Source organism: Cydia amplana, chromosome Z (genome assembly GCF_948474715.1).
Source record: "Cydia amplana chromosome Z, ilCydAmpl1.1, whole genome shotgun sequence".
Lineage (NCBI taxonomy): Eukaryota > Metazoa > Arthropoda > Insecta > Lepidoptera > Tortricidae > Cydia > Cydia amplana.
Window position 1 is genome coordinate 28,665,971 of NC_086096.1, and position 21,816 is coordinate 28,687,786.

Sequence of the window (21,816 nt, forward strand, 5' to 3'; positions counted from 1 at the left end):
AATAAAATAATCTCAAACACTGTTTTCATATTGGTACTTTTGAATTTAAACATTACTTTATTACTTCTCCAGGGGTACTAAATATCCTAGATTGAACAAAATTGACAATAATACCTGGTAAGTCTTAACTAAATTTTCGAAATTTTGGACGTATTTTATGTTTTTTTTTTAAGTCTCATACATCAGTCATGCTCATGCTTATTGACTACATCTGTACATTCCCATGTAGGGAATAATGGGTGACAGAGGGGCTACCGCGAACCACGTACGACGTGTTGCATCTCTGTCGCACTTGTAACTTCGTACGTAAGTGTGACAGGGAGGCAACACGTCGAACGTGGTTCGCGGTAGGCCTTCAGGTTACGCGGCTCCTAATGCTGTTCACATGCAGAGCTAGTTATTCCAGCCGATCTGTCGCTGGTGCTGCAGCTGGTCGCGCAGCTGGTGCAGCGCGTGCTCGGGCTGGCTGTGCTGCATCTGCGCCACGAGGTTGCGCGCCTCCAGTCGCAGCTCGTACAGCTTTTTCGACTCCATGTACAGCAGAACCGCCGCCACGCCTGCAAAAATCACTTGCTTTCTTGAGATCGAGTCTAAATAACCAATTACCTCTTCATTTGTTCATTGGGACACAGATTCTTGGGGAGGGTTGCACCACGAATAGTCGACGAACTGATTAGTGTTAAAAGAAGTGCTAGAAGGTGTAACGTATGCGGAATAAAATTTGGACAACGTTTTGAATAGGCATGAAATTTTTTAAAAATCGATACAGAAATTAGCTACAGTCAATCTAATAAGTTTAGTTGTCATTAGATAATTTCTCTCGAAATCATGAACTTACTACTTGAGCTAAGAACAATGAAATTTGTCATGAGGCATCATCAGGTCATCACCATGTGGCGCTCGACCGGAAGTCCAATGATCCCGAAGATTGCAGGCGGTTTGGTGTGGTGCAACCGGCCGTTACTTCAATAATAATGTTGAGAGGACCAAACTACACGAATAATCGGACTGGGAATACTTATCGTAGGTTTGCTACTGTGTGACAAAACGAAGGTATTCTTTTTTAATGCTTCAAGCAGGCAGTGTTTCTGTGCTAATAAGTCAATTTCGGCTAGTTTAAATTTCGTTTGAGCAGTAGTTTAATTATAATTATTTAGAGTAGTTTGTCTTACAAAAAACAAACTCTTAAGGGGACTACATGCAAAAAGCAAGTAGAGATACATGCCAAAAGGGCAGAGCCAGTCTGACGATATAATCCTTTTAACCTTTTGGACGCCAATGACCGATATATACGCACCGCAGGTCCAACGCCAAAGACGTATTAATCGGTCATAGACCACAGAGCAACATAGACCTAGGTGCATATGCATAAAGTTCAATTTCAGTTTTGACACTTCGATGACGTGGCGTCTGAGAGGCAGCTTTTGTGTTTGACACGGCGTCGAAAAGGTTAAACGCAAAAAATTGGCCATAAAGTTAGTTCAAGTCTCCTCGATGTTCAATTGTCTTCATGATTACGGAAAAATAATAGGTTAACCAGCATTAAAATGGTTGCTTTTGGAAGCAGATGTGAACTCCTATTTATTCAGTGATTTTTTTCCCCAATTCTGACTCCTTTCAGTGCTTGAGTGCAGAGCTTTGCAGAGCACCAAGAATCAATAGTTACAAGAAACAAAATGTTGTATGATCTTTTGATATACATATGTGAGTTTCCTTAGCTTGTTTAATGTTAGACATAGCTATATTTTTAATCATCCTAAAAGAACAAAGTTTATGTGACTTACCGAAAAATACAAGTGCAACTACAGCAAAGGCATATGACCATGAGACAACATGGAATGAGGGGTACATCAGCCAGTCCCGGCGGTAACAGTTTCCTCCAAACACTGATACTGCCAAGAACAAGAACACACCTGCAAATAAAAACAATTCTTTTATTTCCTTACGTACATAAAAATGTTAAAATGACGACAGTTGTATCACAAATGAAGGGTTCACGGAAAGAACATGTCTAGTCACATTTTTCGGAAAATGAGATTTTTATCTCAAAATGAAGAGCTCTTAATGAACTATTAGTTATATCTTTTGCTACCACTGTATAATAAATGTAACACAACTTTATTTTTAGTTAAATAATACCTGGTCACGGAATTACCATACGTTTTGACATTGTTCCAAATTTTAAAACCGCGATTACTCAAAATGTCACTAGTGTGACTAGACATGTTCTTTCCGTGGACCCTTCAAATGCAAATAACACAAAAGATCTAATTACACTGTTACATCAATAGGTATGAACAAACATTATTTTTATTACCTACTCCTTACATTTTGTTGTTAGTACACAAATAATTCAACAATCGTAAATAACATACTTATCCATATAACATAGCGTAAACTACAACTAAACACTACTTTCAAATTAGGGGGGGTCTGGACATCGGATGATGGTAGCATGACGTATGAGGAAACGGGGTCATTCGGGTCATTCGAAGCATGATTTTTGGATGATTTTAGGAGGGGGATCAAAAATCGTCAAAAATAGATGACGTGATTTATGGTCAGCCCCTTTGTACATAACACCTATGTTAATTTACTCATGTTTGACAAATAAATTCAATGACAATCTTTATCTTTACACTTTTTAACACAATATTTCTTATTAAATTTTACCTACCTATTATAGAATATTAATATAAATTAATATAAAAAGTTATTCAAAACTAAAATACTTACTTGATGCAGCAATAAAGAGAAATGAGAGTGAGACAAAAATCCATTCATATTGTAGCACTGTGCGTAGAGGCCAGCGCACAATGACACAGGCCAGTAGGACTTGTGCGCTGAGTGAGAATATGAGTGCCAATGTGACAAATGCTTGCACGGCCATGAGCCAGCTGGGCAGCAGGTACTCACGGATCACATAGTACTCCTACAATAATAAAACAATTAACAATAACTACAATATCTAAAAATCTGTTTGTTGAGTAATGGTTCAGACAACTTTTCTAACATGTTTACTATGGCAATTAGCTTCTCATTAATTAACCATACATGTCAAATAGATGGCATGAATTTATTAAGTCATAGTTACATCTTATCACATTTTAGACTCAATATTTAATGTCCTGTTACAGTTTTATAAGCCCATTTTTCTGTAGGTCTATTTGTAGCTGTATGTATTGGCAAGGTGCGAAGTCGGTGGAGGGGGAAGTGGCGCTGATCGTCACAAACACAGGTAATCTTATGGAATGTCCGCCATTAGTACTAGCAGCAGCCGCTTGAACTAATTTTACTCCATAAGATTTAACGTAGAAAGTCCGCCAAAATGACGGCAGCACCAGTCGTGCACCTAGCGAATAATCAATATTTATCTAAAAAACACTTATGGTCACAATCTGCCTTCATATAATCAAAAACACCAACCTGGCTAAAAATGTAGTGACAGCCCATGAAGAGTTTGTCCAGTTGGTACTGTGGCAGACGGAAGCGATCAAAACAATACTCCCACAAGCCCATTCGCTTGAAGGAATCAAACATCTCCGGATATGACTCAATCCAATACGGGCTCGCAAACGAGAACAGCAGGAACAAGCCGGCAACATAACTGATTGTTGCCCCAATTAGGGTGGCATCTAAAACAATCAGACATAAAATAAAAGAAACTGAGACTTCCAGGTTATGTATTACTAAGCTTACTCATCATAACAGAAATATCACAGGTTAAAAGACGCAAAGTATGCTTTTTTAATGCATTTATGCTTTGTATAATTGAAATATTTACATAACACAGGCATGACAATCCTATTGGAAACTACAACATGCTGAATATCCCTTTAGGGGTCTTAAGTATGGATATTAAGCATAATTTGCGATATTCTTGGAGAATTATTACAGTACCCGCGGCTTATAAAGATTGTAATACTTAGTAGAAACAATAACGGGGTCAATTGCTGATATGAAAATTAAACAATTATCCACTAATATATAGAACTTAAGAGGTTCGTGTTTTTAAACTATATTTAATGTATTGTATTATACGTAATTAAGGATAAAAATCATTTCATAATTGATTAATTGAGTACATATAAACGTTGTACACATCGGTGGGCGTGCCCGGTATACTTACTCGACGCCTTTGGATATTCGTTGTCGACGGTCATATTGAAAGTTTTGTCTTCACAGTAACTCTTAAAATTATATTTATTAATACATTATATTGTACAGCGACTACAGCAGGCAGGAAAATCAATTTGTAGTACAAAGCATCTACTGTAAACGATATTTTGAACTTCCAAATTGTACCACAGACAAACTAAACAATGTGGAAGGAAACGAGTCATAAACGAGTGAAACGACAAACGTCAATCAATCAACCTGGGCCCCATTTTATAAAGCTACGGTTAAAAAGAAATGAAGCCGTGTATGAGAGTGACAGAGAAAGATGCCCGCAATTTGGGAACTTCGATGTTCGCGGTTATAGCCGTCTCGTTTTTATAGTCTGTCCAAGACATTTTCGTCAGTAGACAAAGACGGCAAATTTAAAAAATGTAGGTGCGGAGGAATGTTGAAGGCAAAGAGAATTAAATACATTATTAAATATCACTACGTTGGTGAAGGGTTATCGTCCCAGAAATATGACTTTCGCGCCTTTTTACACTGACAATGTTGTTTGACGGACTATTAGGGTTCTGTAAAAGTTCTGAGCGGCTACCGCGAAAAACGAAAATCGTTAAAGCTATACCATACACTCCGTAGACCACCGGTACTCAATTTTTGAAGTGTAAACTTCTTTAGCGGCGCTGTGCACTTTTTGTGGGGAAAAAAAGTTAAACTCGCGACAGACCACGTGACCGTACGACGGACACGTGACCTGATCGAAAAACTGTTACAATGTCATTGAGTTTTTCTTTATTGATTTAATTGCCATCTAGTGAGTTTACCTCTAACTGGTATAATATAACTCGAGTACTAACAGTGATGTGCTTAGGGGTTTCAAGTAATGCGACTAAATAACGCTAGATGGCGTTAACCTCAATTATACATAGTGCTGCAGACATTTTGCACTAGTCATTGAGTTTTCACTTCTGCCGGCACTCCCGGAGTGCAACCCGTTGTTTTTATCAGGGCCACAAAGACCGTTTTGCCTTGCCCCCGTACAATTTCAGACATTTTGCTCTTCGCTGTGTCGTAACGATAAATCCTGTCTAAAACGATAAATGAAGGATATGTCTATTTCACAAACCTGTTTAATAATTTGGGCCTATATTTGCTACGGTTATTCAGACCCATCCTGTGTTTTTTACGGATAACAGCCCAGCTATATATCTATGGGACCAGCGAATTGTTTTCCATTAGTGAAATATATCAAAGAAAACTTCTACAAACAAACAAAAAATATATTAGAGTTAGAGCAACAAAATTTCAAGCGACCTTAATTAGGACAGGTAGCACCGAATTAAGTCATACCTATTTAACCTCGACTACGTTATTTCTGAAATCTGAGGGCCTACCGCGAACAACGAAGTTCGCGAATTGCGACTGGTTGACTAAACTAAATAAGTACAAACAGTGTTACGTACAAATATTTTATTTCAATACTTATTGTAAAATGTATAATTGCTCCTCTACACCAGCGGTCGGCAACCCGCGGCCCGCGGGCCGCATGCGGCCCGTGAACCTGTCACTTGCGGCCCGCGAGCCTCCCTGGCTATTTTGTGTGTAATATTGACAACCGACAATGTCTAGTCTAGTCATAAATATTAACAAAGTGCGGCCCGCGTCAACTTCGTTACGTACTATGTGGCCCTTGGCTGCCAAAAGGTTGCCGACCGCTGCTCTACACGATGGGCCAACGCGGGCCACTCCAAGGGACGCATTTATGCGTTAGAGGGAGCAAGTGATATTGCTATCTCATTCTACCGCATGGCTGCGTCCCTTGGAGTGGCCGGCGTTGGCCCATCGTGTAGAGGAACCAAGTATAAGGCAGTACAGATGTAGTGCATAATTGTTTGCCATCGTATTTTCACGAAAACGCACGAACGTGTTATGCTATTTCAGTCAGGCTCAGTACAAAATGTATACTGAGGTTGACTGGAGTAGCATGACTGATGATTGAAACAATTATGCACTACATCTGTAAAAGAAATGAAAGAAAACCTTATTATGTAGGTAAATAAATCAAGTTTTAAACAAAAATATAAAGTTCGCATTTAAAATGGACGGAACGTCATTGGTTCATTATAATCATTAAATACACAGTGGATTTTACTTAAAGCCATACTCTTAGCTTGGGGGCATACAATGTGGAAACAGTGCTTGAACGCACTAACTGACCCTAATCAGCGAAATATTTGAATGAAAGTTGGCAAGAACCTGAGGGGCTAAAGATTCTATATCTCCATCTTTTTCACCCATGCAATTTTCGAGCGATAGAAACACAGATCGTCGATCTTCGAAATTCGATTTTCGTGGCGAGTTCAGCTGAACCTGCCCTGATGTATGCTACCAGGTTTTACCTTTAATCTAATGAGAATAATATAAAAAATAAGATCTAGGTATGTATAAAGTGTGTTAATCAACATATTCACATTTCATTGTTATCTACGTGTTAAGACTTATGTGATGCAAATAAAAGCTGCTCGTCGCTGCATATCTCTACTATATAATAATATTTGTTACCATGGACGGATACTTACATAGAAATGCGTCGGTATAATGGACGGGTGTACACATTATTCACTCGCCTCAACCTATTCTAAATGAATAGTTATACTTATAACAAACATTTAAAGGCACATCTGAAAGTTAAATTACTAATAATTTTAAAACATGGAAATGAGAATCAGTCTAAGATTACATGTCTTGAATAAAACTTATAGCCTAATAGATTTGCACTGGTAAATGTGTGCTTTAGTGAGATTACTAGTCCGTTTTAAGATTTTTAAGATGCCAAACTAAATGTTAGAATGTGTGAGATTCGTATTTATAACGACTAAAAGGACGGAGATTTAATGTACCTAATGTCGACCGGGTTAAATGCAACTATGGGTTTATTGTGTCTATTTAACTTATTTTTTATAACAACGTGAATTACAAAAGCTCCCGTCGTCTAGTAATAAAAAGCCTAAGCTACTTGGAAATGAAACGTTGCATAGTAGAGGGCGTTCCAACCAATCGTATTCGAGAAAGAACGGAGAGACGCAATAACCCCATAGTTATATGCACCCCTAGCACATGATTGGCGCGACAGTATCTCGCGGCGAGATAGACTACCCGTCTTTTTCTAACTATGTTAATTAAAGAGGGACGGGTAGTCTATCTCGCCGCGAGATACTGTCGAGCCAATCATGTGCTAGCCCGGTGTATACCTCGCTTGACCTTAATAGTAATTTGTTGTTATGCTTTGGAATCCTGTTCCAATTCGAACTGCGCTTGTGATTCCTTGAGCTTGTTTCGCTTTTTGTGCTGGATGTTGGCCTCCGTCAAGAAGAGCGCTGCCGCGATGAGGCAGCTGACGGCGCCGACCACTCCCAAACCGAAGGACCAACCTGTAACATTCATATTAACATATTCTTTAAAAAAAAACGAAATTCAACTGTTAAATACGTATTACATACTATACGCAATTATGCCAAAAATGCCTTACATTATTTTGGAAAAGGGCTGATACCCTTCAAACTGCTTGATCGATTTTTATCAATCATAACATGATCATAACTAAGAACCACCGCAAGGACACTCGCTTTCACGTAAAAAACGGTCCATCCGTTTGAGAGCTAGGATGTCACAGCCAGACACACAGACAGACACTGGCGTCAAATGGATGACACCCCTCTTTTTGCGTCGGGGGTTAAAAAAGACCATAATCAGTACACCGTTTATACGATACCGAAGTACAAAGTGTCCTCTTATTTACTTCGACGATCTTGCAAGATAATATTTTATTTACCTAAATAGTTATTTTCATGGTTCGGCATCCACCCATCCGCATTGCCCAGCGACGCAAATACAATCACTGCTATTACTCCGCAGATGCCTAAAAATAAATAAACAACATCTGTTATGAATGTATGTCAACTCAACTAGGTATATAAATAAGTATAGTCATGGTATCGTACCTGAGCCCAACATGATGTATCCTATAGTCTTGATTAAGGTCACAAATCGGTTTTGATCAGGTCCGCAACACAGGAAGAATATCAGCACCAGGATGGTCGATATCAGTACACCGAGGAGACATAGTGTGAAGAAAAACTGAGTGGCGATCATGAAACCTGCAAATTAGAATAGAATCAGCTGCATAGGAATCTAGGTCGAGGTTAAGGTGTGCCAAGTTGCGTACCGATGCAATGCGTGGCGGCTCTAATTATTCTAAGGGCACGGTTATACTAAGATAGAGTTAGACCGAGATAAGTCTGCACTGCGTGTGCTATCAAAATCGATACAGACTTATCTTGGTCTAACTCTATTGGAATTGGAACACATAATGTTGTAAAAAAAGTATTTTAATTGAACGTTGCTATCTCACTACAATCGGAATGACTCGCAGAAGAGGAAAATGTTAAACGCTCTATTAAACAGCGTTTAAATGTCCTCTTTTTCAATAAAACTTATACCTAAATATAATTTTATGGAGAAATTGCTGCCCACTATCTTCCTAGCCTAAGATCATAATTGACGACTTACAGTTAACACTTTCTATTACTATAGTAAGTACTTATTTACAGTTTCACACTACAACTAAGTAATAGTGAAGTTAAACACTCACCCGGTAATAAAAATCCTCGTATTCTATCGTAACCCGTAGTAAACGGATCGTACACCCAGCGGCATCCCACAAAGAATCGTCTCTGGTATTGGTCATACGGATCGGGGAGAGACCTAAAGCAATGACTCCATAAGCCTAATCTGAAAAAGAAGAACGAATAAGCATTAATGCAGCAAGCATGCTTTGGTAAATAATATCCCATCAAAAACATTACATGTAAAAAGGTGCAAGTCTCGCAACTCTTTTACTACAAAAAAGTTTTGAGATGTAATGTGAAACCAAGTCGGTTATTTTAATCAGTGCCAGGGGGTGTTAAAACCGTATCAATAAGATATCTTTAATTTGTAATACGTATAATGACTTGGCCATCGCACGGCTGCATAATGACAAAAGGATCATCGTCACCTATTAAAAATAATTCTAATTGAACATAACGCTAGCGCTAATTGCAGTTTAAGCATTATACATATTTACGAGTACGGTACGAGTAAAGCATTGTGTGCGATTGCCAAGTCATTATATGTACTACTAAATTTCAGCTCTCTGAGTTTATGGGAAGTACTAGTTCTACTCTGATGATCATGAGTGAGTGAATGAATGAGTGTCATAAATGCGAAACTTTGCTTTCGCTTAACTTCGGAACTAAATGACCTACAGACTTGAAATTTTGGATTTTAAGTATGTGATTATAGCTTACTGGATGACGAAAATTTCTGCGTTCTGGTCTTATCCAGAGGTTCTCAAATAGGGTCCTGAAAATGCGGCGAAATGGTTCCAGTAAAGGATGGTACGGCAGTGTTTGCTTCGCGCTCGACTTGGCGGGGGCACTGCCGTGCCCCCAGATATGCAATTCAATATGTTAAAGGGCCAAAACGACGCAGTCTCGAGCTAGATCTAGAGTTTAGTGGACTAACTAACAGAATAACGTTAGGCGTGTGGTACGTTAAGCCGCCGATGCGGTATTTAAAACAGATTTAGGTTTTTTATAGAAACTCTAAACGAATGATGAAAGCTAACATACTTGTCCAGCCTGGAGCCCCTTATCCTGTAGTCGCTGACCAGCCAATTGGGCGTGCCGAATGCCAATGCCACCGTCACAAGGGCAATGACAAACACTCCAATGCCACAATTGCCGGCCAAACTTCTGTTCTTCATTGTTTCTGTAACAAGTTACGTCGTTTAAAACACCTTGTAATTAAGTACGAAGACATAATGTTTCCTACCTATTGTTTCAATTGTCATCTCATTTATCAAATGTGCACAGCTCGTTAGATTTTTGTACGAGATGAGTCATTAGTCATTTTGTGCATACTGGATATAGGCACTTAAGTGTGCAATCCAAATCATATTAGTATCTAAAGCGACGTTGATAGAATTTAGAATCAAAATGAACCAACAACAACAATGGCATCATTTTGTAATGTTTTTTTTTTCAAGCTCATTTCATTTATTAGATTTGATTTGGAAATTTTTAGTTTCCCATTCTCAACCTCTTGAATGGTTGAGTCCTGCATATTACTGGTCAAATTGGGGTATCAAATGTAACTTAGGGTAATAGTATCGGTTCTGCCACATTCGTGTTGAAATACCTAGTCTTTTATTCGCAGAAGTTGTTTCGAAAACGTTGACTGTTTTGCTTTGCGGCACGGCATTCATGCTTTAGAGTTCAAAGAAATTCGATGCAAATTTTGCATTGTTGTAGCTGGTATTAAGTTGGACTTTTAGTGATTATTTTGATTGATACATATTCAATAGTATGAATATGGATTATGAATTAGATTTGTAGTGTTTTACCTCTGCTATTTGCACGTTGGTTTGGTGAAAAATGTTGTGTTTACTCAGCAGCAAAGATTGTTCACTTCTCGTGCCTTTAAACTCTCGCAACGCTCAAATACCACTCTATGAACCTCCCGGTTTTGTTAAGGCGTTTACTCTTAAATAATAATTTATATTAATATACGTACAAATAACCCTACTTCCAGTTTAATTTGCATTTTCCATCAGAGGTATCAAAATAATAAGTTCAATGAATGACTACGCTTCTAGACGTCTGACAAATTAGTAGGTACTCAGAATTAATTAGGTCAAATATATTAACCAAGAGACACTTAAGTGTTATCACTTTAACCCATAAACGACAGCTGCATTACGCGAGTAGAGACTGCATGGTATATTTCAGTAAGATGCACCCAATTTGAGAATTCCGGTGTTCGCGGTAGACCCCTTGATCATACAGTGTTAAAAGTAACACGTCTTTAACCAAAAAAGTCACACTGAGAGATCAGTTTCATATGGGAAACAGATCGAATAACTAAAACTCGAATTGGCCTGATATGCTCTACCAATGGTCAGTTAATTGTTGCTGTTAGTATGTAATGTACATACCTACCAGTCGTTGTCTAGGCAAGCTATATGATAGGACAAACATTATTTAACAAGGACGGCAAGCATAACTAGTTCGCGATGTCAATGTACACGCTGTGCGTGGGAACTGTTGAGAATACAAATCAGGCATTAACTTATGTATCGTCTACGGCCGCTATTTTCAAAGCGCCCACCATGGACCCATGTGGATTATGTCACAAAGGACAGAGCAAGAATATACGCAGCTACAGTACAATCAGCTGCAGAATTACCTAATAGAATGATGTGTTCAACATATCTAGTTCGTTGTAGTTACTTTTAGATTGTAATAAAATCTTTTTTTAATAGTTTCGTTATTTTAATACCGCTACGGAAAACAGATACTTATATCACTGATTTAAACTTTCACGATTTTTACACATTATTAAATTGTACAACGGGACTTCTCGTTCTCCGTGACCACAGGGACAACACCGTCCTCGAAACGTCGGAGGTAAATCTTAAAACTTATATACGCGATTAAGTCCTGTTGTACAATTTAATAACAGATACTTATAGCCTACAAGCTCCTTCCTTGAGAACAAACTACAGCTGAGCACCGTTTATTAACACAGTTGGTCTAGAGTAAATCCCGATTTATAATAATATAGATGTAATATATGTTGTAATCGATCCCTTGCCACACAGTTAAATATTTGTTGGAGCGAGCACTATCATCATACCTGCATTATGTAAATCAGCGTTTTTCAACCTTAATTTGCACCACGCATAATTTGAAAATACAGCAGTAGAAAATTAATGAAGAATAATAAAATTATATGGGTCATTTCAGTTTTGTTGTAACATCAACCATTTAAAAGCAACGAAAGGGTTAAAACAAATCGATATATAAGTAAGTGGGGGGAAACAGAGGAAACAGGCACTTGTCAAGTTCTTTCTACTTTTATTTTTTGTACTTACTTAAGGGCCTACTGCAGCCGCCGCGTCTGGCGCTTCGTAAACCACGCCCGCTAGTTCTTCCCTCCCCGCTAACACGCACACATGGAAACGCTTCGCGCCGCACGTGAAGTTTGTGTGACCTTTTAGCACCATCTAACGTTACAGAAGTTAACTACCATTATACGTGGTCACTGCGGTCGGCCAGAAACTTAAATTCGGAAAAAATTGAAACAGATGGCGTTGTTACTTGTTCATAATAGCAAACAATAAAATAATTAATTCATAAACCTGCATATTTATTGTTGTTTTGGAAGATGTTAACATCATAGAAGCAGCAGCGTATATAGCATATAAGTTAAGAGTATTGATAATAAGAAAATAGCACAAGAACAGAAAAGAGATTATTTTTGATAAAATATGATGAAAACAGATTTACTTGATTACGCTCACCTGACTTTGCGGTCACTAAATGCAAATTTCAACCTTATTGTTATGGGGTTACAATAACCCTGGGGTTTCAGGCGTCCATGGTCGTTATTATTATAAATGCTTTGGTTGAAATGCTTTTTAACCCTCGAATTTTTCATAGGTACAGTCACCTGCAATAATATGTTACTCTTCGACGGCCGCAAAAATATGTGACACGCTCTTATGGCTCTACAAATAAGATCTAACATGATCTACCGCAAAACGGCCTTCGGTGTGTAACATATTATTGCAGCTGACTGTACTCGTATTCATTGTTGTATAGGTAGGTATTAATATCTTTTATCCGATCGATTTGCATTTATTTGAAATAAATCACAGTGTTTAGTAATTATATGTTTTATTGAATAAGAGATTATTTAGGTATGTAAGGAATACAGGGTGCCTTTTTGAAACACTCATTTTTAGAGTTCCGTAGCCAAATGGCAAAAAACGGAACCCTTATAGATTCGTCATGTCTGTCCGTCTGTCCGTCCGTATGTCACAGTCACTTTTTTCCGAAACTATAAGAACTATACTGTTGAAACTTGGTAAGTAGATGTATTCTGTGAACCGCATTATATTTTCACACAAAAATAGAAAAAAAAAATTTTTTTTTGGGGGTTTCCCATACTTAGAACAACTGAAACTCAAGAGACACTTCCAAAGTGGTAAAATGTGTGTGGGGGACACACATTTTACCACTTTGGAAGTGTCTGTAACTTCTAAAATAAGAGAATGATAAAACTAAAAAAAATATATGATGTACATTACCATGCAAACTTCCACCGAAAATTGGTTTGAACAAGATCTAGTAAGTAAGTAGTTTTTTTTTAATACGTCATAAATCCCCTAAATACGGAACCCTTCATGGGCGAGTCCGACTCGCACTTGGCCGCTTTTTCTGGATAATTTTGAATTTCAATTGTCAGGGGTGCCTACATTATTTTTTAATACATTTTACAACGACAACAAACAAAAGTTCAAATTCGCCGTATTTTTATTACCCGGGTCGATCGCAACAAAATAGAAAATCATGTTTTTCAAATCTAAGCGTTATTGTAATTTATCTCAAATAACCAAAAAGTCAATCTGACTAGAACTTAAAAACGAACTGAATTATTTTAATATGTCGATTTTTCTTGGTGACCCAGGAGAATTTTTTTTTATCCCATACAAAAAGAGCGTATCCCAATCGCGTATCGGTTTTGGTTTTTACTTATAAGTGTGAAAAATATATTCTACCATATACGAAGGATGTGTGTTTTTTCATGTTTTATGTGTCTTTTTGTACAATAAAGTGTTTTACTGCTACTAATATATCATATTAACGATTAACTAAAAAGTTATTTACATCTAATTTAACTGGTAAATTATTAAAGTCCGCTAAAATTAATATATATTCAAAAAAATATTTGTTAATATGTCCCAAAATCATGGCTCATTTTTTAAGTCTCCTCACTTACCAAACATATCGCAACGAAGGCAAGGGTACAACGCGGCATCGTGAACCTAATAACGTAACGTTTCAGTTACTTTTTTAGTCGCCGACCATTTTATCCGGGGTACGAAAAGAGGTATTAGATCTATCCTGGGTCTAATATGTTATAAAAACATAGTTTTTTGAAAAATGTTCGTAGGTAGTACACAAAATTTACATTTTCTTTTAAATATGATTTGGGTCATCGTTCTCCCTGGTGACTTTTCTGGTGACCCAAGAGACATCAATTTTATTATGACTCAGGAGACTTTTTTTCTATGCACTTTGATTTTTTTGATGCGCTAATTTTGTAATCTAAAATAACTTTAAACTGCTGATATACTTATATCACTTTGCTGATGAGTGGAAGTGGAATTTAAACTTAATTTATTGTTCTCTCCCTTGACATTTTGGCATACATTTGACATGCTGCAGTGCACTCCTAACGTTAATAAAGACATAATTTTTAGAAAAAGCTTTTGGAAAACTCACTCTTGAGCTTAAAACGATTAAGTCCTTATCATATTATGTTAGATTTTTAGTACAGACCCCAAATCAGTGAAAATGTGTCTTAGCCAACTAAATTTGTCTCTGGGAAAAGTACGATATCCCTAAAAATTGTACGTACATTTCGCATTTTTCTGAAGGAACGGAATTCATAAATTGGGTTATTATTATTTTTTCAGATTATTTGATTGCATTGACATATCACCAAGATAGATAGAACATTTAAGTTACCAGAAGAAAAGCATTTGTGTTCTTTTATACAGTGTGGAAAAAGTAGGTTCGATTCCCGGGCGCGACTAAGCGAATTTAAAAAAAAACAACGTGTTGCATTCCGGGAGTGCCGACAGAAGTGAAAACTCAATGACTAGTCCAAAATGTCTGCAGCACTATGTATAATGTATAATTGACCCATTCTATTGAAAACTTTTGGTTCCGAAATTGCTGGTCAGTGAGCTTGTTTAAAATTCGAAATTCAAATTTATAGCGTTAATTGTTTAAAATTCGAATAGAAATTGTAAAGTTACCTTGCAGACCTCGCGTCTAAATATATTTGGTCATGATATTTTGAGTTTTATTCACCAGTACTAGAGTTCACTTTTATTAGAGATTTCATCAAGATGAAGCTTTATTGAATTATATTTGAGTGATATAAAGTTATAATACTGTGAGATCCTCGTATTTCAGCCCGTACAAGATTATAACTTTTTTCATGTAATGTCATTGAGTTTTTCTTTATTGATTTAAATGGCATCTAAACCTTACGGTCACATGATCGCCTTACGCTGTCTCGAGTTTATCATTTTTTCCCCACCTCATAAAGTGCCTAGCGCCGCTAAAGAAGTTTTCACTTCAAAAATCTTTGAATGCAGTTGTTTCTTTAAAAAACAATAATGTTTCATTTAAGTAAAATGAGCAAACTTAAGGTTTTAAGGCACTTTCCCTCCAGGGCCCATAATTTTTTTCCACCCGGTAGTAGACAACAATTTTTTTCGACTAAGTGAAGTTTTATTAGATAAATCGTTGATCACATGGTTCGTTTCACACATCACATCAAATCGTTTGTCATCACAATCAAAATTTGTCAAAAGTAATGAAATTTATGCCAAAAAAACATAAATAAAACATATAAATTCAACACATTTTTTTAATAAAAATCTTTCTCGATGATATAAAAAAGAACATCGACAAATTATGTTCAAAGAATTAATATCAAAACAGATGTCATAATTAGGATTGGCTACTTTAAGAAAGGGACAGAGAGATTTAATCCTCTCGCTCTGTACGTGTTTCTCATTCCTCCTTGTCAAGCCAAAATAAACTATAAAATGATAGTAACACAGTACATTGTAATATTCACTTTTTCCACGGTATCATGTCATTGTAAATTACTTGTGTGAAATTGTAGTGGCGTGCGACTTTCAAACCGGAGGTCACGGGTTCGAACCCCGGCCCGTGCAAGTGAGTTTTTGTAGTAGTGGTACTTAAATATAATAACTTTTCGTATTATTGAAATAAAATATTTTATTCAAACAAACTTAATAATATAATAATTAAAACGAATAATATCAATTAGTTTTTAATATTTATTCAATTATTTTAAATTATTTGAGCATGAAACATACTAGATTTATTTTTATCATTACAATAGAAAAAAAGCAAAAAATATATTCTTATAGATATTTTATTTTCAAACAAAAATAAAGCAAAAAGTTACGGTTAGATTCTGATGGCTAAATACCAAACAGCTACCGATACATTTCAATATCTGTCGAAATTTCCTAACCCGTTGTAACTGACAAAGAGTATAGATTTCGACGTAGCATGACGTAGCTAAGCAAACACGCACACATGCGTAACGTATAGGCCTGTAAGAAGGCACCATCATAGGTTTACCTCCGATTCCGTTACTACTCAATGGAGTTACGACTCAACGTTTATTGGATATTAAAATTTTACGTAATTCGGAGCGCTGCGCGAAGTGACATAGGTCTTACCTCTTTGAGGCACGACGGCCATCTAACATTACTGGCATAAAGGATGCATTTATGACTTTGACGCATGACAGAAAGAGAAACCGAACTGCGTAAAATGGGCGTTTGCTGTTGAATTCGTAAAATCAAAAATCGATAATAAATCCATCGGTAAAGGATAATAAGTTAATATTTAGTTCTTTGAAAGTTAAGACGAGATGAAAACCTTTGCTGTAAGGTGGGTTGTGCTGGATATGGATGTGTTTTCTAGTTGCACGAAGCTAAAACCGAAAAATGAACACGTAAGTTTGGATTTATTTTCTATCGAGAAAATTTTAAGCATTCGTGTTTCGACTACTACGAAATCACTTATCATATAGTCAAGAAACATATATCCGAAAATCACTACTGTTTGTTTCCGGGGCTAGCCACTGCCACCTTTCTAAGATCCTGTTATTTTTCGATGCACGGCCTTAAGTAAACTACGTGCATGCTAATATTGCTAATAAGTTTCATACTAGAGCTAAAGTCCCGGACTAATGAAATTTAATCTTATTTTAGTTCCACGGCGTACACACCCGCAACTTCAATTTAGATACCTCCACTCTTAACTATCTACTGTCTAGCTACATAGGTACCTAGATGTTTACATCATCGCTGACCTCAGTCAATGCTTTCTTTACACCACTTAGCACAATTTCCATTTAAAATTGTGTCAAAATGATGGCTAGCGCTGTATGAATAGCGATTCCATGTGAGGTTGAGTAACGTTACCCCAAACGGACAAGGCTGAGATGAATAACGAGTGAGTAAAATGTTTCGCAATCTGGCTAAATGAATGGCGGAGTTGTTACTGCTTAACGTGTATAGCGTGCATACAAACATACAGCCCATACAACATAACATTCACCTCCAAATACAATGCCAAAAAGTTCACACACGCCGACTGTGGGAACTTTGAGATTCATAATCCGGTAGTTGGGTAGGCAATATGACGGTTGTAACTCGTCACATGGGTAGGTGTTTACTGTTCAATGCCCTCTGGATGCATTTGTACAATTACGCCCATTAAACGTGTAGGTACAATAATCTCCACAGTAGGTATTACAATATTATGGAAAATCGGGGGACGTCATAATAATATACCTACCTAATTTAAGGAATCAGAAAATAAGTAAAAATGGCATCAGTCAGTTTCTCAGTTTTCTTATTGAGAAAATAGGTAAAAAATTGGCTAAGAGCATGTCGGGCAATGCTCAGTGTAGGGTTCCGTAGTTACCATTCTGTCAGAATAGGCTAAACGGACGGGGGCTATTAGTAAGTATCATACACATTACAAGCAAAAGGGAGTACTTTCGCGGCGCTTATTGTATACGTATTTTTACTAAGAGAAGACTTTTTGTAATAACTCAAAAACGGCTAAAGTGATCATGTTCGCTATAGTTTTCATTTCATTTCTTTCTTAAGCTCTATTTCTACGATTTTTTTCATATTTTTTGGACCCATGGTTCAAAAGTTAGAGGGGAGTGGGGGGACACCATTTTCAGAGCGATTATTTCCGAAAATATCCACTTTATCAAAAAATGTTTGTTGAAGACCCCTATTCGTTTTGCAAGACCTATCCAACGATATCCCACACTGTAGGGTTAAAGCGAAAAAAACCCTACATTTTGGTTTTCTAGATTTATTGTACGACTTTATCGGAGTTATTGATTTACATATCCATGCCAATTTGCAGCTTTCTAGCACTAGAAGCAAAGCCTCGGACAGACGGACAGACAGACAGACAGACTGACATGGCGAAACTATAAGGGTTCCTAGTTGACTACGGAACCCTAAAAAGGGAAAAGCTGGTAAAAAATCTGTAGGAATATTCAAATTAGACGTTAATAAATTTAATAATGATGGTCTTTGACCGGTAATACAAACAGCAACTCTTTTAACTGTCAATCGGTGGACCTTATGCCATTCGTAATAATAATAATGTTTATGAACCGTCAGTTAAAGTATGGGGTCCAATACATTTGACGACTCTTCTCTTTCCGAACAGTCTCTACCTACATTGATATGGTTTATGACTGTACCAATGACTCATCAGGCATACTTAGATTTTAATGGCAGCAAGTGATTACCATAGTTGTAATTTTATAATGATACCTGTGACTAATATGGATATTATGTAATTAAATAATATACAATGTTCAATCACAAAAACATAAACATTTGGATTATTAACCTTTTGGACGCCATTGACCGATATATCCGCACCGCAGGTTCAACGCCAAAGACCGATTAATCGGTCACAAACCACAGAGCAACATAGACCAACGTGGATATGCATAAAGTCCAATTTCAGTTTTGACACTTCGGTGACGTGGCGTGGCGTCAGCGTGACAGCTTTTATGTTTAACACGGCGTCAAAAAGGTTAATTTAGAATTCAAATTATTATTTTGATTGGGTTTGGCTATAGATCTTGTTTTATCATTAATGCATTGTTTTAAGAGATTTTGCATTAATTTCATAAATAAAGAAATACATAAATAACTGAAACTGAAACTGTAGGTCTATAAGTCTGATAACCCTTCATTGTAATAATGTATTACTATAAGAGACTGTTTGTTTCTAAATAAAGAAAATAAAAATAAAAAAATAAATCATCAAGTCCCAATAAGGTAAGCTCAATAAGCCTTTTGGGAATTTACCCAACAATAGTATATCTATATAACTACTTAAGACCTTCGCTGCAGCAATTAGTTTTTAACTTAAGAACTGCATTAACACTTTCGCAACCGGGCAAAAAATGGCGCACTACCCCAGAAACCGGTTGTCTATATCTGCGTACAAAACAACCCGCTGGGTGGGTTGTCTGGCATCTGAGCAAACATTACGAGTGCCTACCAGGCGGGTTCTCGGTAGTCAAAGTGTTAAGGATAAGGATTTGCAGTACTTATGATTGTGAGAGCAATAAAGAAAATGTGATATGTACCCGGGACACCTGGGTTCTTAACTTTTTTTTATTGTCCACACAGAAAATACCTTGAAATGTGTTTAACCCATGAAAAATAAAAAGCTTTTATTTAAATGTATTATTTAAACAACCAAGTACTTACAGTCTGTGAGCTCTTAGACATTTGGGTTATAGAAAGATACTTTGGATATTAACAGTGACATGAGAGTGTGATACTGCTATACTGCTTTCTTAATAACTCACAAAACTTATAAACTTACCAACTTGATCAATTGGAGTAAAGGATAACCTTAATTTATTCTGCCCTCCTAAGTTAAATGGTGGTATCTCAAAAACAAATGAAGTTATAATGGAACTTTCAGATCTAGATTTAAAGTAAGTTTTCATCCAATTTTCATTTAAAATGCTGCTTTTTAGCTTAGCGGGGCAGAATGTTTATTATGTTCGATATCTCAGAGACACTCTTTTTGCAATTTTCTTTTGTAAGTTTTAGGAAAAGAAAGTTATTTTGATGTTCGTCAAGGAAATGATTAGTTTATAATTGAAGATATAATTTAATAGCACAAGTTTCATTTATAAACAAATCTTAATGCGTCTGCAATAATACTTTTGTTATGTTTGTTTTACATTAGTCGTAAAATTTACGTTTGTTAGGACTTACCTAGCGTCGAGCTGCAAACTTTGAACAATATGCGATACTACTTTAATGTCACAACCACCTAACTAAAACAAAACTAAAGTATCAATATATCATTACAGTATGTTTTATACGAAATAGTAGATTAAGTTTTTGATTTCATCGCTAGATGCCTACGCCCTGCCCCGTTCATTTACCGACTTCTCACACTTCACAGATAGTGAATCTTGTAACCAGTGTTGCCAGGGCTCTGGAGTCATAAGTTACGTTTCGTTTCCCTAAAAGTCACGTTTTTGCTGCTTAAGTCACATTTTTAGGGTTCCGTAGCCAACCCTTATAGATTCGTCATGTCTGTCTGTCTGTCTGTCCGTCTGTGCGTCTGTCCGTCTGTCTGTCCGTCCGTATGTCACAGCCACTTTTCTCCGAAACTATAAGAACTATACTGTTGAAACTTGGTAAGTAGACGTATTCTGTAAACCGCATTAAGATTTTCACACAAAAATAGAAAAAAAACAATAAATTTTTGGGGTTCCCCATACTTCGAACTGAAACTCAAAAATTTTTTTTTCATCAAACCCATACGTGTGGGGTATCTATAGGATAGGTCTTCAAAAATGATATTGAGGTTTCTAATATTATTTTTTTCTAAACTGAATAGTTTGCGCGAGAGACACTTCCAAAGTGGTAAAATGTGTGTCCCCCCCCCCCTGTAACTTCTAAAATAAGAGAATGATAAAACTAAAAAAAATATGTGATGTACATTACCATGTAAACTTCCACCGAAAATTGGTTTGAACGAGATCTAGTAAGTAGTTTTTTTTATACGTCATAAATCGCCTAAATACGGAACCCTTCATGGGCGAGTCCGACTCGCACTTGGCCGCTTTTTTTATAGTATGGGTTGGTAAATCGATTTTAATAGAAGAAATTCCGAAAATAATATATTACCAGTGATCGGAATTGGTAGTGCCATTTCACGGGACTTCGGTGCGTAAGCTTAGTATGGATATACCTTTTCACCCCGGGATTTCATATTACCTACTTCAATTAAAGACATGCCAAGAAATATTTTTGTGAAAAAAACCGGCCAAGTGCGAGTCGGACTCGCGTTCCAAGGATTCCGTACATTAAGTCCGACTCACGCTGACTGCACATTTCTAGTAGGTTTTTTCTGTCATCTATAGGTAAAGAACTATTTTGTGTATTTTTTTCAAAATTTTAGAACCAGTACTTTCGGAGATAAGGGAGGGGGGGGGACTATTATCTTGAATAACGGCTAAACTATTAAGCCAAAAATTATTTAAAAAAATATTTTTAAATCCTTACAATGAGCTCTTTTATTTGATATGTAACACGACACGATATAGTTTGAAAAACTATAATTTTCTCATTTACCCCCCAAAAATGGCCTCCATATTTAAAATTCATTTATTTGCGTTTTACACGTCCATCTTTGGGTCACAAACTTACATATGTGTGCCAAATTTCAACTTAATTATCCAGTAGTTTCGGAGAAAATAGGCTGTGACAGACGGACGGACAGACAGACGCACGAGTGATCCTATTAGGGTTCCGTTTTTCCTTTTGAGGTACGGAACCCTACAAATAAGAGTCTTGGAATCCCGAGTCTTATCCATGTTAAGTACAATGTTTGAGGTCATTCACCCCAAATGGCACTACCTATTCCGATCATTGTATATTACACAAAAATTCTA

At 36.7% G+C, this 21,816-nt stretch overlaps 3 protein-coding genes and 1 long non-coding RNA gene across 5 annotated transcripts in view; 1 reads left to right on the forward strand and 3 right to left on the reverse strand.

Annotated features, from left to right (window-relative positions):
* LOC134661440 (uncharacterized) overlaps window positions 1-18,161 on the reverse strand; it is a 130,202-nt gene extending 112,041 nt beyond the window's left edge. Inside the window, exon 1 of the long non-coding RNA XR_010097954.1 lies at window positions 18,034-18,161. This is a non-coding gene — a long non-coding RNA (uncharacterized LOC134661440). The remainder of the gene's footprint in view (window positions 1-18,033) is intronic.
* The window catches only part of LOC134661417 (uncharacterized), a 141,384-nt gene that overhangs the window by 117,361 nt on the left and 2,207 nt on the right, over window positions 1-21,816 (forward strand). The window lies entirely within an intron of this gene.
* LOC134661431 (uncharacterized) lies at window positions 381-4,330 on the reverse strand. Its single transcript, XM_063517524.1, has 5 exons — window positions 4,130-4,330; window positions 3,427-3,635; window positions 2,737-2,932; window positions 1,785-1,913; window positions 381-557 (listed from the first exon to the last, which is right to left on the reverse strand). Exons 1-5 carry the CDS (start codon window positions 4,161-4,163, stop codon window positions 394-396), a joined length of 732 nt encoding a protein of 243 aa, XP_063373594.1. The 5' UTR covers window positions 4,164-4,330; the 3' UTR covers window positions 381-393.
* Window positions 7,374-20,329, reverse strand: LOC134661432 (uncharacterized). 2 transcript variants are annotated; one of them, XM_063517526.1, is made up of 6 exons: window positions 20,130-20,329; window positions 9,792-9,944; window positions 8,771-8,910; window positions 8,121-8,276; window positions 7,952-8,038; window positions 7,374-7,550 (listed from the first exon to the last, which is right to left on the reverse strand). In XM_063517526.1, the coding sequence occupies exons 2-6, from the start codon at window positions 9,923-9,925 to the stop codon at window positions 7,399-7,401; spliced, it is 669 nt and encodes a 222-aa protein (XP_063373596.1). In that variant the 5' UTR covers window positions 9,926-9,944; window positions 20,130-20,329; the 3' UTR covers window positions 7,374-7,398. The 2 variants fall into 2 exon arrangements, with proteins under 2 accessions (XP_063373596.1, XP_063373595.1); XM_063517525.1 differs by having other exon boundaries at window positions 9,792-9,930; window positions 20,126-20,329.

Coding starts and splice junctions, on each gene's coding strand:
- LOC134661431 (XM_063517524.1), bottom strand. CDS start 4,163: ATGACCGTCGACAACGAATATCCAAAGGCGTCGA. Junction 2,933..3,426: donor GTCACTACATTTTTAGCCAG/GTTGGTGTTTTT, acceptor TTATTATTGTAG/GAGTACTATGTGATCCGTGA. Junction 1,914..2,736: donor TCTCTTTATTGCTGCATCAA/GTAAGTATTTTA, acceptor TTTTATTTGCAG/GTGTGTTCTTGTTCTTGGCA.
- LOC134661432 (XM_063517526.1), bottom strand. CDS start 9,925: ATGAAGAACAGAAGTTTGGCCGGCAATTGTGGCATTGGAGTGTTTGTC. Junction 8,039..8,120: donor ATACATCATGTTGGGCTCAG/GTACGATACCAT, acceptor ATTTATTTTTAG/GCATCTGCGGAGTAATAGCA. Junction 7,551..7,951: donor CCATGAAAATAACTATTTAG/GTAAATAAAATA, acceptor TGAATGTTACAG/GTTGGTCCTTCGGTTTGGGA.